This window comes from Vidua chalybeata, chromosome 1, assembly GCF_026979565.1.
Source record: "Vidua chalybeata isolate OUT-0048 chromosome 1, bVidCha1 merged haplotype, whole genome shotgun sequence".
Lineage (NCBI taxonomy): Eukaryota > Metazoa > Chordata > Aves > Passeriformes > Viduidae > Vidua > Vidua chalybeata.
Window position 1 is genome coordinate 41,041,385 of NC_071530.1, and position 18,657 is coordinate 41,060,041.

An 18,657-nucleotide genomic window follows, 5' to 3' on the forward strand; every position below is an offset into this window, starting at 1 on the left:
CAGCCATTCCCATCAGGTGACAGATGCATAGGCATGACTCTTCCAACATGTAACACATGTAACTGGGGATTTTCCCTGGGCATTATAGAGAAGTCTTGAGTCCTGATACCCAAGGTAGTCGTGTGCCAAGGCCAAAGCTGCAGATCTGCAGGGGAGAGCAACAGTGGCTGTGCCACTGGTCTTCAAAATAGCTCATACTTACTACCTTTCAGGAAAAGAGACAAGTGGTGGCGCTGGGCAGTGACATGCATTAAGTGCTTGGAGAGCTGGGTTTGTCAGCCATTTGTTGACTGGAGAGCAACATTTAGGTAAATAGCTAAAAGAACAGATTAATGGGTTCCCATACCTTTAAGTAAACCCTTAGGGCGCAAAATGCTGGAACCTGCGCTTGGGCCACAGCAACCCCATGCAATGCTGCAGGCTGAAGGAAGAGTTGCAGGAAAGCTGCTCGAAGGAAAAGGACCTGGAGGTGCTAGTGAGGAGTGGCTGAACAGGAACCAGCAGTGAGAGCATGTGGCCAAGAGGGCCCATGACATGCTGGCCTGTTTCAGAAAGAGTGGAGCCAGCACAACCAGGGCAGTGATTATCCCCCTGAACTCAGCACTGCTAAGGGCATGTCAAATCCTATGGGCCTCTCACTACAAGAAGGACATTGAGGTGCTGGTGTGTGTCCAGAGAAGGGCAGCAAAGCTGAGGAAGGATCTGGAGCACAAGTCCTGTGAAGAGTGTCTGAGGGAGTTGGAGTTGATTGCCAAGAGAAAGGGAGGTTAAGGGGGAACCTTTTTTGTCTTTCTACTACTATCTGAAAGGAGGTTGTAGCAAAGTGGGGGTCAATCTCTTCCCTCAAGCAAGAAGCAATGGAACAAGAGGAAATGACCTCAAGTTGTACAAAGGATGTTTAGATTGGATAGCTGGGGAAATTTCTTCACCAAAAGTGTTGTTAAGCACTGGAACAGGTTCCCCAAGGAAGTGGTTGAATAAGCATTGCTGGAGGTATTTAAAAGACCTGTAGATGTGGCACTTAGAGACATGGTTTAGTGGTAGACTTGGCAGTACTGGATTTACAGTTGGACTTGATGATCTTAGAGGTCTTTTCCAACCTAAACAATTCCATGATTCTATAGCAGGCCAGGCAGACCTGCCAACTACCAGAGGTAGTGCCTGTCCAGGAGAGAGATCCTCTTTTGGATACCCTGGTAATATCCTTTTCAGACTAAAACATTAAGACATACAGCTCAAGCACAACTTACTGGCCTTTGATAGACTTGGTTTACCTAGTCCAAAAAAAGATCCTGTCAAATACAGGAATTTGTTGAAGGAGTTCTACCTTCAGGAAAGTCTGCAAGAAATGCCAGGGTTTATTTTCCACCGGATGGTAAGGTAGAGCCCACTCTGGTTTTAAAATCTAGTAATCTCTCTCTTCTGCCATGAGTTGGTTCAGCATAGAGCTGAGGGAGGGGTGGAACTGATTTCCTGTACAACAAAACTATTAAATTGGGGAAAAAAAAATCAGCTCCAGCAAGTATGAAAAATTAAAATGTTTCCAAGAAGCTATCTGATAAAAAAAAATTTGCAGGTTAATTTGAGGTACAGCATTTGAATTTGATTATTACCAAGTATTTTGTTAGGATCAACCATTTTCCTAAGGAAACACCCTCCACCCTGAGTAAAAAACTCCCCACCCCCCATCTTCAAACCCCCCAAAACAATGCCTATAAAACTAGCGGAAATTTTAAAAAATTTGATCAACTTTCAGACCACTTTTGTCCTCAAGATAGGAGTTTCAGGGAAAAGTATAGGAGTGTCAGAAGCAGAGTTTCTGTTTTGAAAATCATTATCTCCCACCAAAAAAAATGTTTTGCTGAAGATTTCCAAGCCATTTTAATTCTAAAAAGGCCAAAATCAGGAATGTACATGAAATGCTGAGCTACAGAATTTCATTTCCACTTTAGGGTTCTTCAATAGAGATAAACTAAATTACTCCAAACAGCTGCTCAGAGTAAATTTCATTTCACTGAAAGTGAAGCATTTTATGGAGCTAGTTTTCATCCAGACAGTACTACAGAGATGGGCAGGCTTTTCCATATTTTGTTGCCTAGTGCCTTGCTCAGAAACCACTACACATGCCAGGTTCAAAGTCTCATTTTGTAAAAAGCTCTCCCTTAAGTCAGAGCAGGTCTTGAACTTGAAGCTGCTGTACCCCACCCATACCAGTCCATTCACTGCTGGGGATTCAGTACTCACATACATCTCTTGCCAAACTGCAACATTTGAACAGAAATTTTGTTCAGGCAAAAGCATTCAAAAAGTGTTGGTTTTCATTCCAGTGTGGAATTCAAATCAAACTTTGAAACCTCAGAATTTCTACAAAATGGAGTTTTCCTCCAGTCAGCTCAAAGGGCTGCTTTGTGTCTTGGGATCTTGCAAAATAACTAGATCACAGTTCTGTGTCTGCAACCATGTTTTGTGACTTTGTGTTTCTGGGAATTTTTAAGACACTGCACAAGCTTGCAATACATCAGTGTCGATATATTTAACTTGAGTTCTGCTAATATTAAATATATTCTTTCTCTGCTCTGTGGCTTTGACTAGCAGTTGAATAGGCAGCAGCTTTAGAGCTCACAGGAGCAGCAGACAGCAAGAAAGTAGTTCTGTCAGTACTGGCTGGGCATTCTGCTGCCCTGCCATTCAAGTGTGTGTCCTCATTTCATTGCTATTGTTTTACTTACTCCTTCCAAAGTTCGGTGACACTAAAGTTGTATCAAAGGCATGAAAACCAATCTAAAGAATTTGCTAGCTCTAGTGCTTTGAAGCTCCCTGACTGAACAGGGGCTGTACAGTATTTCCATTTTCCTTGGCACCTGAGCCCTATTCCCTCAAGGCTTAGGTAGTGTTAAGGGTTATGCAGATGGTTTGTGCTTAGTTTAAACCTCATACAGGAAGCTTTCTTTTAGCTCAACTTCTCCATTGTTATGCTATATTAATAGGCTCTTTTGAAGCTTGAGAAAAGACTGATCCACCCAAATAAGAGTTGTGGGTGGGGAAAGTTATTTAGAAGCACGTCTGCAAAACATGAAATGTTGTTTCATTTAACCAATTACTTGCCTGCCTGTGCAGCCAGGTTTTACTCATTCCAGTGCTCAGAAAGAGGAAGCTGCACTCCCATTTTTTAAATTACAAGGTTTCAGTTATAGGTATTTATTTATAAGTGAACATATTTATTCTTAGATTCCTTAGTCAAGCCATAAAATGTTGGTTAGCCACTATGCAAACATACAGCTATGCTCTGAATTTTGATCCTATCCTGATTTTGTACACGGATTTTGCAGAGAAGTCCGCCATCCTTAGTTTGTGCTGGAATGGTTGCTTTGATTCTGCTCATATCATCAGGCAAAATCAAAGGCAGTTTCAGAAGTGTCTTGCTCCAGACACACGTCAATGCCACCAGCTCTTTGCTCTTGCTATCCCCTTTAATTCCCCTGTCAGGCAGCTTGGTCCCCTCCTAAGCTTAGAGTTCAGCCTTGTCAGTCCTGACACTCAGTTCTCCCTGATGTGTGCTCATTCTTGCATTTCCCAAATGGTGAGGGGGATTTGCCTAGTGTCTTAAATACTGAAAATCAGCACAGCTGTGTCCCTGCTGCTTTAGGTGGGGTTGTGCAGCTGCATGCTTTTCACCCTCTGCTTTTCTGCTTCCTCCAAGCGACCATGCCAAAGCGGATGTGTCACTTTGCAGCAGGGCTGCACGATGATACAGTGCTCAGGGGGAAGTGGCCAAACTGCTCAGCTTCTGCTTTGATTAATTTTTTTTTTTTACATTCTTTTTCAAGTAACATTTGCAACATTGACAGTTTTTTCCATTCTACACAGAAATTCCCCTGCACCACAAGCAGAGATTTCTCTTGTGCAAAAAGAGGAAGAGCTGAAGGAGCTGAGAACTCTGCTGGAGAGTTCTCAGCTGTAGAGGAAAATAATACAACCTGCTCTAGGACATTGTATGAATGATTGGAGGTCCTCACACAGGTAGCCATAATAAAGGAGCAGGGTGTGTTTCTCCTCAGTTGGAGCTGAGCATGCACCCAGCTACCTTCAACTGCTTGGACTCAGGGGGAGCAATTTGAAAGACAACTAATACATCTTAGGGCTTTTGTCACTCATTTTGAAAGATACTTGTATTTCAGATGTCTGATCTACATACTGCAGCTCTATGGCAAAGAAAAAGGACTTAAAATGTGAAAGAGTATACCGTATGATATAGACGACATATTACTCATTTCCAAGAGCAGAGTCCAGACTTAAGCATGCTTTTCTGTGCTCAAGAAAAAATAACAAAAAACCAAAACTAGCAAAACAGAGCCCCAAATGTTCAATACTTTCTCTGATTGTTACAGGTCATACTTTTGTCACATGGTTGTGACCTGCTTGCAGTCAAAACTCCAAAACAGCCATCACACAATGCAGTCAGTTCTGCTCCACCAGGGTGTTTCCCAAGTTCTTAATAAAGCAGATTTTCTAGAAGCAAAGAATGCACAAGGGAATAAGCAATGCAAATCTATTTACTGACAGCGACATTTGACTTTCTAAATATATTCCTCCCGTAAGAGCCATACAAACACAGTGGTTTTTTTCCCCTCTTCAATATATTTAAAAGCAGAAGATTTGGCTTTAATCTGTGATGAACTTTTAGGTATTGTTTTGATTTAAAATTTAATAATTTTAAAATTTACTAACATTTTGTTGTCAAGAGAAACTACTGGAGAACAAGGATTTGTGGTTTGCATATGTCTGGAAGGTGGGATTGCCTTAAGTTCTTTTGCATAAATAAAGGAAATATATTTTTGTAGGTACTGCTAGTGCATGTCATTGACCTGTGCTAGGCTGGGAATGACAGTGCTAGAAAGGCACTTCTTCCTTGAAACCCTATGAGAGAAGCTAGGAGTTAATTACTCACTTGCATCTGGTTAATGAACCTTTCAAACAGAGGAAGCACATCCTGGTTCAGGATACAAGCCTTTTTCCAAATAAAAAGAATATACTTTTCAGATGTCCTATCACCTGCCTTTGAATAGCTGATGGCTCCTGCTAATTGCCAGCTGGGTTTACAATGGAATAGTGATTACAAGTGAAACTGGAGGGTCAGAGGTACTGCTTGTTCTAATTGTAAACGTTTTACCCTTATCCATTTTAGCATTGCTCACCTTTGTTTTGAAAGGCACAGAGTCGGGGAAACAGAGGCTTGTAGCTAATGTAGTTAGTGACAGCTTCCCTTCAGAGCTTATTAAACTTTTCCTTTTCATATTGACTTATTTGGCCTGATGCACAGAGCCTGAGTCAATGACGTGGCTGTAAGCATCCGCCAGAGCATCGTGCTGCCACCACAAGCCACTTACTTAACTGTAGTTGCAACTTCATTTGTTTCAGTCCATTCAGGGTAGGCTCCCAGGACTTCTTACAAACAATTCCCTCCCTCATGCAAAGATGATACAGTACATTTTATCTGACTCAAAGGAAGAAAGAGACTGAAAGAGTAAATTTCCATGTATTCGATTAAATCAGTTTCAGATATAAACTCTGGCCCTCCTTTAATCTCTTCTTGGAACAAAACTGTTCCCTTTTAAACTGGTTGTCTTCCCTAAGAAATACTGAACTAGAAGGTAGTTTTTAGAGGTAACAGGGCAGCTTTTACCTGTAGGATAAAAATCTGTACTCTTCCCAGAACATATCCCTATTCTAGAATAGGTCCCTGTTGTTCTTCTATTCCCTATATGTTCCACCTAAGAATGTGTTGGTGTGTGCACTGCATGCACCAGGTATGGAGTTTGGAGTAAACATCTTCTTTACAGCAGAAAACCAGTGTACAGCTATCAAGGAACTCACAGAGGAAGTTTTCCAGTATATAAATCCATATAGAAGTACCTGAAGGGTGGTGGTGGCGACTGTTCTGAGCCTGTTTACATGCAGGTGTTTGAATTAGTTCTAGCAGCACTCACATACATCAAAACATCAGAATGAGTTCTGGGTTTTGGGTCTGTATGCAAGCATACATATTTGTGCCTAATTATTTTTGTACAGTGTGTGAACAGACTTCCTGAAGATGGCTTTGTAGGGATCCTACTAAAATATACTAGATCTGGAATAATCACTGGGAAAGTAGGAGTTCACAGGCTTCATTGTCTGTTTATTTATAGAAAACTTAATGTGTTCTAGTAATTAGTGGTTAAAGGAGCAGTTCTGTCAAGAATACATTGACAGAGTAAGTACAGGAGACTTTGGCTATTGTATTCAGGAAAGTGAAGATTTCATCCGTTATGTATTAAAAGCCTGAGAGAAGAACAATGCTACTAAATTACATTAGGTTCTTACTTGTTCAGTTCTGGCTTTTTATAAAGTAAGTAGACAGGGAAGTCCTGGTAAGCAGAGACCTACATAAAAAACAACATTTTGAAGCAAGAAAGCAGTGACAATTTTTATTATTTGCTGTCAGCAGAGAAGATAACGTGTTGCATTCTGGATAAAAATCACAATTATTGACAGCCTTCTGTACATATCAAACTATGATATAACTTCATGCATGCCTTCCTTCTGTTCTTTACAGATGACCCTCATAAGCCAGAGGAGAAAGATGAAATTTCCAAAGTCACAATCATAAGTCTTGTCCCGTTACTGGTGATTTCTGTTGCTGTGATTGTTATCTTTTATGCCTACCGCACTCACAAGAAGAGGAAACTCAGCAAGGCATGGGAGAAGAATGTTAAGCCCAAGAAGCATAAGGACTGCAGTGATGTCTGTGCCATTATGTTAGATGACGACCGCTCAGACATCAGCTCCACGTGTGCCAACAACATCAACCACAACACAGAGCTGCTGCCCATTGAGTTGGACGTTGTTGTTGGCAAAGGAAGGTTTGCTGAAGTGTATAAAGCCAAACTGAAGCAAAACACATCAGAACAGTATGAAACTGTGGCAGTCAAAATTTTCTCCTATGAAGAATATGCTTCCTGGAAAACTGAGAAAGACATTTTTTCAGATGTAAACCTCAAGCACGAGAACATACTCCAGTTCTTGACAGCAGAGGAGCGTAAGACAGATCTTGGCAAACAGTATTGGTTGATCACTGCCTTCCATGCTAAAGGAAACTTGCAGGAATATCTCACACGGCACATTATCAGCTGGGAGGACCTCTGGAAACTTGGCGGGTCCTTGGCCCGAGGGATTGCCCATCTACACAGTGATCACACACCCTGTGGTCGTCCCAAAACACCTATTGTACACAGAGATCTAAAGAGTTCCAACATCCTGGTGAAAAATGATTTAACCTGCTGTCTCTGTGACTTTGGGTTATCCCTGAGGCTCGACCCTTCCCTGTCTGTGGATGACTTGGCTAACAGTGGGCAGGTAAGTTAGAAGGTTGAAGTGGGAGCAGGTAATGTACCAGTTGGCCTGTCAGTTCCTTGGCTGAAAAGATGAAATAACCTTAAACTTCTATGGCAGCTTTGACTTAAAATAATTTAAAATTAATATGAATGTGTTTATAAACAAAGAGGCTCTAAACTTTAAAGCAACAATGAGAGAAGTGCCATGTAGGTTTTGTTATGATTGGAGACCTGCACGTGTGTGTGATACAACCATCCTCTCACTTATACAAAGCATGCATGAGCTTGTTCGTGGTACTGCTGCAATGCACACACACACACACAAATACAACAAGGATCTGCTTCATGTTGTGAGGCTTTGACACAGTTTTAATGCCTGATGGCATTACACTTCTGTGTGATTTGACATAATCCTGGTCTACCCAGCATATGTGAAGTCAGTCTTGTGTCCTCAAAAGCTGTAAGCACAGAACTACTGATAGATAATAATTTTAAAATTAAAAAAAAGACCTGTTTAATGAATGGTGCATTCTCCACATGTAAGCAAATACAAGGATGTCAAATAAAAATAATTGTCTTGTTGTGATTTTTCAACTACAGACCATGGATAATACTTGACAGGGATGTTTGTGAATGTGTTGAAGACTACAAACATCTCTAAATATTGTCTCTTTTAATGAAAACTCCCATAGTATAAATTCAGACAATTTGTTAACTTAATTCCTAATAGTTTAATTATACATATATTTCTATGTGTATTTTTGATATTTATATTTTTATACATAGGTCACTCAAATCTTGTCCACTTAAACTGACTTCTACCTCACATGGAACTAATATTTTAGCTTAGAATATTTTCAGGGACAGATCTTCAGTCTGTAGTGCTCTGTTGAGTTCACAGCAGTTCTACTGTAGATATGCCTTTGAAAGTCTCCTTATTTAAAAGTAACTGTCCTGATCTCATTTTTAGAAGATCTATTAACCAGAGCCAGGAGTGAGTGTAAAATAGTGGAGTCATATTTAAAATGCTACAAATACCACTCTGTTACATATAATTTCTCTCCAGCATGCCAGATCTTTTTAGAGTTCAATGAAGTCATACCAGATTGTCGGTCATAAGACTGGGCCCAATTGAAGTAAGACAAGGACTCTGAAATTCATCACCCACAGACACTTTGCTTTAAGTGGACCCTTATTGCAAGCTGCTTTCTCTGGCATTGCTCAGAGTCACTTGGAAGCAGGAGGATAGTGTTGATACTGCCACTTCCACAGTCCACACCAACACTGATGACAAAATACAGGGCTGCCCAGATCAGGTTACGGCTTTGGAGCTGGTGTCCTTGGGCACTGGTGTTAAGTCTGACTGTTTTATTTTGTTTAGCTTCAGTGAATCTGTTTGGGGGTGACCCAGCTGGTGTCGTTCTTCTATGTGACAAGGAGCATGAGTCAATTGATTTGACTCCAACCTCTGCCTTGTTCTTTTTGGGCACACAAAAGCAACCCACTTTAATTCCCCAGCATGCCAGCTTCAGTGCTGTAGCTTTTATTAAATAAGTCTTGCACCAAGATTTGCCTTATGCATAATTTCTAAAATTTATCCTTTAATTCAAACCCTTGCCACCAGGAGATTCGATTTTATAACTTGTATAATGGAGCTGGCCCAATTTTTAATTCAAGAAAAAGTCGAGATTTCGATGAAATAAATAAGAGTGTAAGTATTTAACTGTTTTTCTGGTCATCCTTAGACACTGATATTGAAGGCAAGTTGTTGGGATTACAAAGCCATCTTCTTTTCAATCTACCCAACTGCCTTCCATATCATGCAGATATAGCCATTATTGACTACAATACCAGGCTGGAAACCACCTTTTCCCCCTATAGAACCTTTGCAGTCTTTTGAGTTTGGTCATCCATGATGGTTAATATTTGCAGACATTACTTTATGTGACCATATAAATCTGGACCTTCTTCCCATTGTGTTCAGAGAACTGGTAAGTGGCTGCAAGGCCTGCAGTTCTGTACCTCAGCAGGCATCAGCACCCTTGTAATAGATGGTTTCCTATATCAGATAAAGAGAGATATATACTGCCTCTCTGACTGATCCACCTCAGGGCATGAAACACCTCTCAACAGCTTGAAAGAAATGTAAGATCTCCAGTAAAAAAAGATTCAAACATCACAAAAATGAAGAGAGATGGTCCCTCACTAGAAGTTTTGGGAAATCAAGAACTGAAAGCAGACTGCTATTTGCAAAGAAGCATATCCAGAGCCTAGAGGGGCAATCAGCTCAGAATTGCCAGAGTTTAGATACCTAAAAATGCCTTTGAGACTCAGGACTCACTTGTTTTCAAGATACAGAAAAAGTGTCTATGACCAAGAGACCTAATAATCTAAATCTAGAAGGACATAAGCAGAATGGAATACATGATAAATTCTAAGCAGGATGGATATAAGATTGGCTTCATAGCATTCGTCAAGTCAATTTTTGTCTGCAGTTTCTTCTGTGCATTTTAGTTATAGGGCTTCATCCTCCACTGTCCTGCAAAAGTGCAGAATCATTTTCACTGCTGCCAAGAGCATGTTAAATGCCAGACCAGAACAGAACTCTGTGGCAATGTGAGGGACCTGTGTGTAGGCATCATTAACTCTTGTTAAAATCTGCAAGGTTTGCAGGGGATGGGCCATGTGCACAGGTAACCTTCTTAAGCTTTGGATGGGATGTGCTTGGAGAACAAATCATGTGCTAGAGAGTTAATGGTGGGTAGCAACAACCTCTGCTTCAATGTTTCCATATGTACATTTTATGTAGGGAAGGGAGTTGTTGCTCACCTCGGTGGTGCTGAGACATGACTGTCCCAAGTATCTCTTCAGTGTATAGCTGCTATTCACATGCTTGGCCTTCAATTCATCAGTGTCATTGGAGCAGGGAACTTAACTTTGAGATTGCTCACACTGAATTTTGTTCCTGTCCTCTGTTTATAAAGGCTTTGATCCTCCAACCATTTGGATATTTTTGACACAGAGATTTTCTGCTGTTGCAAGGTCCTATCATAAAGCTATGTTCTTGATATTTCCTTCTTCTTATGATACTTTCCACTTTTTGTGGAACACCTTCCCATTTGCCCTGAGCCTGAGGTGATAAGACATGTTTACAGAAGCTTATAAAACAGGTGTCATAGGGCTCTCTCAAGACTGTACGTTTCCTATGTGGCTGTCTGCAGTTGCAGACCCAGTAACTGAAATGATCTTTCGCAGCCCTGCTTGCCTCTGGGCTCTGGAGTGATTACTGTAGTGTAAACAGCTCATTTAAATCATATGTCCCACTGCATCACCCACTTGTGTTTGTTCATCTCTGCTATTAACCAATCTCCAACTTGAAGCTGTCTTTGCCTGATGAAAGACTTCTGTTTGCAGTTTTTCAAGGGGGATATGTTATTTATACCCTATGAAGAATTTGTCATTTGAGAGCAACTGTTGAATGATCCAAGAATTCTTTCTTAAATCCTTTCTTGTGATAAAAACAGACTTTTAAACTTCACCTTCTGTAATGCAAAATCATAATTTAGATCTCGGCAAAGCTGCTAAAGTAATTGCTGAAAATTGCTCAGTATGAATAAAGTTTATGAGAATGTTTTTTCAAAGGGGCAGATTTTTGGTTTCAGTTCAAATGTGTGGTTCTGCATTCAGTATTTGTGTGTTTGCTTTCTTCTCCCAGGCCTGCATTTACTCTCCTTTTAAGCCTACCATGAAAAGAAACAGCTAACACTGTAATATGCTGTGCAATATAATACAATGTGTTTCTTGATCATCTGAAAGACACTTGGTCAGCAGCAATTGCTTTAGGCCCAAAGGTCAGAGTTTATCTGTGAATAGCCAAAGAGTGAGAAAATTTGTCAGTGTCAAAATTATTTGCATAAGGAACTAAAAACTGCTATTTTTTTTTCCTCACCAAGAGAGGTGCAAGTAAGTTGGTAGTCAGGACAATGCCAGATTCCCCTGGCAGCAGAAAATATGGCCTGCGCCAAGTATAGCCTGAATTTTTGGATACATGTCAAATGGCACTGTTACTGTGAAAGCTGAAGTTAAATCACAGTGGAATCCAAAACATGAATTGCAATTTCAGCTTGTGAGCTCTCCCCAATCTCTTCTCCTTTAGGTTGGCACAGCAAGATATATGGCCCCTGAGGTTTTGGAGTCCAGGATGAACCTGGAGAATATGGAGTCCTTCAAACAAACAGATGTGTACTCCATGGCTTTGGTCCTCTGGGAAATGACATCTCGCTGTAACGCTGTAGGAGGTAAGTGCCATCTGTTTTCTTCTCTCTAAAAGTATGTTGAGACAGACATGCTCTCATGGTTGTCTGGGGAAAGGGCGATTCTTTTTACTATCATAAGTCTTTCTAGTGTATCTGGATGCTGTAAATTAACAGTCCTTCAGTAGTGTGAGATGTACATGTGCATGAGCAGGCTTGAACACCAAGTACTGACTGCACGAGCAAATTGATCCTCAATTGGTGTAAGGATAAGTTTGCTGTTAGGTAGGTCACTTCTAAAGATTATTAAAGTCTGGTTTCCCTATGACATCTTGGGTAGCCATGGACTGACTCAGTCTGGTTGATCTCTTTCAAAATGATTGGAAACATAAGTCAATTTGAAATACTAAACTGAAGAAGTGATAACTGCTTCCCATTTACTTTCATGGAATGTTAATTCTCAAACCTAGTAAGGGCCAGTTAAGTGTCATATTTACTAATTGGTAATTTCCTTAAGAGGCATCATAGTGGGATAGAAAGTTTCCTGTTTTCCCAAAGTCACCAGCTGCTGCACATCATGCTTTGTGATTTTGCAAGAGATCATCCATATGAGAAATCAAGGGATGTTTGCTGTATAAAGTGTACAAAAAAAAAAAAAAAAAAAGATTGGAACTGACTGTCAGAACAGCTCCAGGAAAAGCTGCTATGCTTGTTCATATTCAGAGTTTTTTCTGAAAAAAAAACTCTCCATTTCTGCTTTGCCTAAAGTTGACACAAAATTCCCAGTGTGCAGCACTGGTATATGCTAGAAATCAGAAAAGTTGCTGTTGGGATATCTACAATACATATTGCCATGTTTGAAGTTTTTCACCTTACTTCAGGAACTAAAATAACACAAAGTTGCATGTCAAATTCTTCAGCCTTCTGGAATTGTCTTAAGAATCATTCTAAAAAATATTGCTGCACAGTTCAGGGCTCACACAGGCAGTCTAAGGAGCCCTGGGGCTGTAAAAGGTAACACTAATGTGGATACTGTAGTAGATATGCAACTGTGATTTGATTTGTTATCCTTCTTCCAAAACCACAGAGGCTCCCTTTTCATTGGACTTGGCAGAGTTCCACCTTGTAGGGCTGCTACAGATGCAGAGACAGGACAGTCTTGCAGGCTAGAGCACTGTGCTATGAGGAACGTAGTGTACAGGAGGGAAACCAATGTCCCAGGGGAAGATGTGCATAGCTGCTCCTTGTTTCTCTACCAGCATCTGTGGGATACCACAAGGGAGGTCTCTGAAGCCACTCTGCACAGTGACTGTGTGGCTGCACCACGATGTCCATGTGCAGGAGGGAGGAATTGCATCCACTTCAGTCTCCTGCTCTGTCTGACCAGCATTTAGTCTTGCTGGGTGGGCTGTATTGTGGGCAACAGATTTGCCCCTGTTTGCACACTTGCCAGGAAAGCTACAAAGTGAGTATGTGTGCTGAGCGTGCTAGCATAAAAGCGTGAAAAAAGCACCAAATTCTTTTCTAGTCAAACATTTAAGGGTAGAACATTTGGTGCTTCAGGAACTGAACCTCAGTCTGACATATTCCAAGGAAAACCTATCCATATTTAATGGATCATGGTCATGCCTGTTTCTAAGTGCATTGGCACAACCTCAGCTTTTCATTAGCACTTTTGTAAATGTGGCAGAGGAGATTTAAAACCTGAAAAAAAGGAACTGTGCCCTGTCTCGTGATCTGTCTCTGTTTCTTGCATTTAGGAACTCACCTGATTAGTATAAATATGAGCTGTTCACTCTGGAGGCTTTCATCTTTGATGATGCCTGAGTCCCTTCCTGTTCAGATTTGCTGAGTAGGGCAAAATGAAGATTGCAGCAAAAGCAAACCTTATTGCTGCTGTTCTCAGAAGGCAACTGCTAAAAGAGGATATAAAGGGAGTTTCATAAGGAAGGAAAATCACCAGCATGTTTAGCTAGAAGAGATTGACCCATTATAACCTTGAGAAGAAGAGCTGAAGTCATTTCAGTAAAGGGAAATATTTCTCTTGCCCAGCATCCCCTTTCAAGGGATGCTTAACCCCCACCCACATCCTGATATTCCCTATTCATTTCATCCCTCAGTCATTATCATCTCCAGAAACACATTTCTTGAATTTTATTTCCTATTTCAGTCATCTTTCCTGAGGTGAGGTCCCCAGCAAAACCCCAGGAGCACTAGGGCTGATCTGTAGGCATTGGAACTTGTGCTTAGCATCTCTGGCTAAAGCAGTTAAGCGCAACTCCCAGGATGTAGATCCCTTAACTTGTCACTGGTACTGAGCTGCAACAGCAGTGCACCATTACTCTCATTTCCTTCTCAGATTTTCCCCTGGTTCAAGCAGTCTGGTTATCTTTGCAGCCAGCTGGTGAAATACCCTTACAGTGATTCATGGCTACAGCTCCCCCTCTGCTTTCTTTCTCCATCTGTCACTTGTGAGACTCCCTCCTCTCCTTGCAGCCTTCCTGAGGAGCTGCCTCTGCACACGCAAACCCCTTTTTTACTCCTAGACTGTTTGGCAATGAGAAAAATGTCTTTGCATGTGAGGCAGAGTAGGCTGACCTGATTGCAGACAGCCTTTTCAAAGGAGCCTAAAAGATCTAGGCTTTGTCTTTGCAGGGCAGGCTTGGCTGTGGTGTCAGCTCAGGGCAGTTTTGAGGGCAAAAGTGGGGAGTCTTAGCCAAGACAACAGCATTAACAACTTTATTTAGGGAGGGAAGCATGCAAGGAAGGGGGGCTAATTGCCATTCAGCCACACAGAGGTACAGGGACTTACTTATTTTTCAAAGGGAGCTCTCAGGATTCATTTGTCAGCATGCAGGTGTTCAACGAGTGTGGGAGGTGATGCCGGCAGGTCCTTTCACTACAGATGCTTTGTCAAACACAGCCTTCACGCAATGCCAGGCCTCTTCAGTCAGCAGACATTTAAATAGAAATACCCAGCAGCATAACCCATACTGTGAAGCTGCTGTAGTAAATAAGCAGGTGAGGATCAGCTTTTGTGAAAGGCCACGCTGTTCATTGTTACTTTGTTGTGCTAAATATGGAGAAGCAGAAATGGGGCACAAGGGAAAGGGAGACAGAGGTAAAGATCGAGGTTGACTGATTTTTCACCAGAGTATAATTTAAGAGGCATATTTAGAAACTCAGCAATACTACTTTGGGGAGAACTTCAACTGTTCCACGCTGCTGTTAACTTGGTATTTCATTCAGTACAACAGCTGTGCACCAGATGCTGCACGTTGCAAGAAATATAATTTTCATCTCAACCACTTGCTTTCAGAGTGACACAGCTTTGGTGACTGAGACAAGTGTAATTTCTCTGACAGCCTCCTAGAAAGAAAAGAAAGCCATCTGGTTTGAATCGCAACTGCTATGGGTGAGGGACTGTTGGGGGTGGCAGGGGAGAAGGAGGGGAAACGGAACTTTTGGATACATGGGTTTGGTGAAGAAGGAGAAGAGAAACCCCTCAGAAAATGGCGATGTTGCTCGAACAGTATTGTACTGCCTGGTGTGGTGGCTGGCTTCAGTATAGTAGCAGAGCTTTGTTTAAAATGGCAGCTTTGCTTTACTAGAGCCGTGTTTCATGTGAATAAAATCAGGAGCAATCTTCTGCTTACTTGGAAAGAGTCAGCCAAGAGCCACAGTTTGGCAACTAAACATTTGTGCATCCTGTACCTCATGAAATGCTCGGCTTTCATCACACTGATGTGGAGTGGTGACATTTCTGGCAGCAGGAAGCAATCAGATGGCCTGTGCAGCAGGGCTGTGCCTGGGCAGTGGGCCTTGAGGTGGCTGATTTAAATTTCTCCTTCTGTGAAGCAGAGCCCAATCAGGGCATGTCTGCACTGCATTGGCTTGTAGTGGCATACGACCCTGGCTGGTAGATCCACACAGTGCAGCGACACCCCATGACAGGCACCCATGTCCTCGAAATTCTCCAAGTGTCACCACAGTGCTACAGGTAGCAAGTGGTGTCCTTCAACAAGCCCATGTGGCAGTGGATAAAGTCACGGCGCCACACCCCGTGTTGAGCACATGCTCTGTGTTTGCTACTTTCCCACCTCAGGATTCACTGCACGTTGACTGAGCAGCCCCTAAACCTGCACTGAAGGCAGGGCTCATGCACTCCCCAAACCTGTAGAAGGGTGACTGTGTCTTTGATCATCAGATGTGAAGTCACTTAAGAGATGTATGTGCACAACGAGTTCACTCATCACAATGCATCCTTCCCTCAACAGGGAAACCTAGGGAAATTTATGAAGTAAGCATTTGACAGCATCTTAACCTTGGCCATGAAACAGCTTTTAGGCCTCTGCTTTGGGCATTATTTTCCCTTTGTTCAACTAGTGCGCGTTCGCAGATTCACTACCCAAATTCCTCTAGCATGAAGGAAGACACTATCTGAAGGACTCTACCTGTGTTTGCATGAGCTGTCACAGTAGCTCCATCACCACTTGATTTATCCCTTTTTCCCCCTCATAAGCTCTAAATAAAGGGGCATTTCAAAGGGACCTGGAATTTCCCAAACATAAGCTCACTGCTGTGGACTGTGCCTCATAGTTGACTTCTGCTGGCCTTTCACCTCACTCCTGCTTTGATTCTGCATGTAAAACATCATACAGCATGAGAAGTTGTCCCACAGAAATCAGTAAGACAGATCACATAAGGGAGTGTCAACGGGGTTTGTGGTATGCTCTTCTGACCCAAAGAAAATTTCACTGCAGAAAGCTTAGAGTAGAAAAAGACCACAAGTGAGCCAAATTTTCCAAGCTTTCATTACACACAAATAGATTTTCAGTAATGTCTCTTTTTGGGGTTAAAAATCCAGTCCTAGCCTTTCTGAAAACTATAGCTAAGCAAATGTCAAAAGAAACTAGAGGTACAGCAGTTAGTAGTGCAAGTCAGCTCTCAACCATAAAGATTAAATGCTGGAGGTTAAAGTTGAAGGAAATCTGCCATTTTTGAATGCTAAAGGTTCTATAGTTCATGGTTCCTGATGTATTTATGGTACTTCATCCATTTGTAGTTTTTGGTGCTCAACCAGTCTAAAATCAATGAAAAGAAATATATAAGGCATGAGAAATAGAATCAGCATCCGTATACAGCCACACGCAGACATCTGGCCACAAACATCTTAACCTACCTCAAATTGACATCTGTTACATCTACTGCAGCAGATAAACATGATCCATGAATAACACCAGTTATTACTGCAAAATGTGTCTGACACTTGAGATTCCACAGCATTAGGATGACTTACTGCATGAGGATTTAGTGGGCTTTTTTTTACTCTCCAAGGGAAAGTGAAGCATGATAATAAATAGCAAGGAGATGCCATATGCTTTTCAAACTGAGGGAAGGCATGACTGTATTGGTAGTAAGTCATTACAGTGAATTGGCATCTGGCCTAAATTTCTTTTTCTTTACCATAAACAAAAACAAAGCAGCAACAAAAAATCCACACCTGAAGAACCTATTCAAACTTTATATTTGGAAGATGAATTGTTATAACTTACAAACAATTTCTCAAACAGAAAAACTGTGTTATGAAGGTATCAATTTCCAGGAAAGGTTTTCCCTTCTCTTGCTTGAACCATCTCATTAACTTGAACAACCTTGAGATTAAATTAGTGAGAGGGAACAAGAGCACCAGATTCTCTCTGTTGGACATTGAGACTCTTCTGACTCCTCACCCTGCAAGATTGCAGAACCTTGGCTGGTGTCCATGACCACTACCACAACTGAACCATGACTGATGGAGATGGTACAGGAAATGGCCATCTAGGTCATGTGATTTAAATTCTCCTGGTGAACTTTAATATTTTGTTAGCTTTGAACATACAGGTATGTGCAATATAATCATTGTGCATCTGCTGCATGCTAACCCAGGTCTGACTAGCAACAGAAGAACTTCGCAATTCATTTCTAGGGCTAAAGTCTTGTAAATTTACTTTGGCTGAGTCATCTCAGACACAGATTAATGTGGTTGAAACTGGTTTGCATTCTTGTACAGGAAAGAAAGCGAAGCAGACTTTGGCCCTTGGGTCTTAGAAGATGGGAGTTTTGTTTCTGGACTATAGCCATTCTCAAGAGCATCTTGTGGAAAGTGGTCAGCACCAGACAGCTAGGGAGAAGGAAGAAGAGCTCTGCAGGAGGCATCTATGGGGTGATCTGCTGCACTGCACACAGTTGTTTGCAGCTGAATCTCTAAATGCTGAGCATTTGAAGCACAAGGTTTAATATCCCTTCCAAAATGTTTGTTATTGTAACTTGGCTATTCTTTTTAAGCAGTAGCCTGATAAAGTCTCCGTCTCATGGCCATCACATACAATTGAGATCTACAGCCTGACTTCAAGGCTTTGGAGAAAAATCCAAAGATAGTTGTCTTCAATACTACCTTGTTTTTATCATGAGACATGACAGAAGGATCTGACCTGTTTTATCTTGATCATTAGTTATTTTCAGTAGCGTATCATATGACCCCATCCTTACCTTTCTCTCCCAAAGTAAACAAACCCAAGTGCTAGATGTTCATCCCATTTTTTCTGGGCCTTTAATCTTTATTCACATTTCTGGGCACTTTTTAGCCCTTTAGAGGAGTGAGCAACACTAGGCACTGCAGTTGAACTTGGTTGTAGCATCATGCAGCGGTGATTTGTCTCTCCGCTTGTTCATCTCTGTTCACACATCATCTGGGCATTCATATGCATTCTTCAGACTGCTTTGTAGATTATACTTCAGTTTTTCTTGCCCTCAATTAATTCCTAGAAAGAAATACGAAGCAGAAGAACAGGCCAACTTCATAAATTTTTATCTGCTAGCAGCAAGTCATTAGGCCTGTGAGTAAAGTCTCCATCTGTTCCCAAAGAAACCACAGCATTTTCTACACTGTGTCAGCATCTACTATAATATTTCCGCTCTCAGAGATTTCTTGAGTTTTCTCCAAAGGTCCCATATGTCTGTCTCTTTCTTTCTCTCTCCAAAGAAAAGCAAAG

General features: G+C 41.5%; 1 protein-coding gene across 1 annotated transcript in view; it reads left to right on the forward strand.

Moving 5' to 3' along the window:
- TGFBR2 (transforming growth factor beta receptor 2) overlaps positions 1–18,657 on the forward strand; it is a 60,657-nt gene that overhangs the window by 35,277 nt on the left and 6,723 nt on the right. Inside the window, exons 4-5 of the mRNA XM_053962588.1 lie at positions 6,593–7,392; positions 11,527–11,668. Of these exons, the coding sequence (XP_053818563.1) occupies positions 6,593–7,392; positions 11,527–11,668 (942 nt within the window). The remainder of the gene's footprint in view (positions 1–6,592; positions 7,393–11,526; positions 11,669–18,657) is intronic.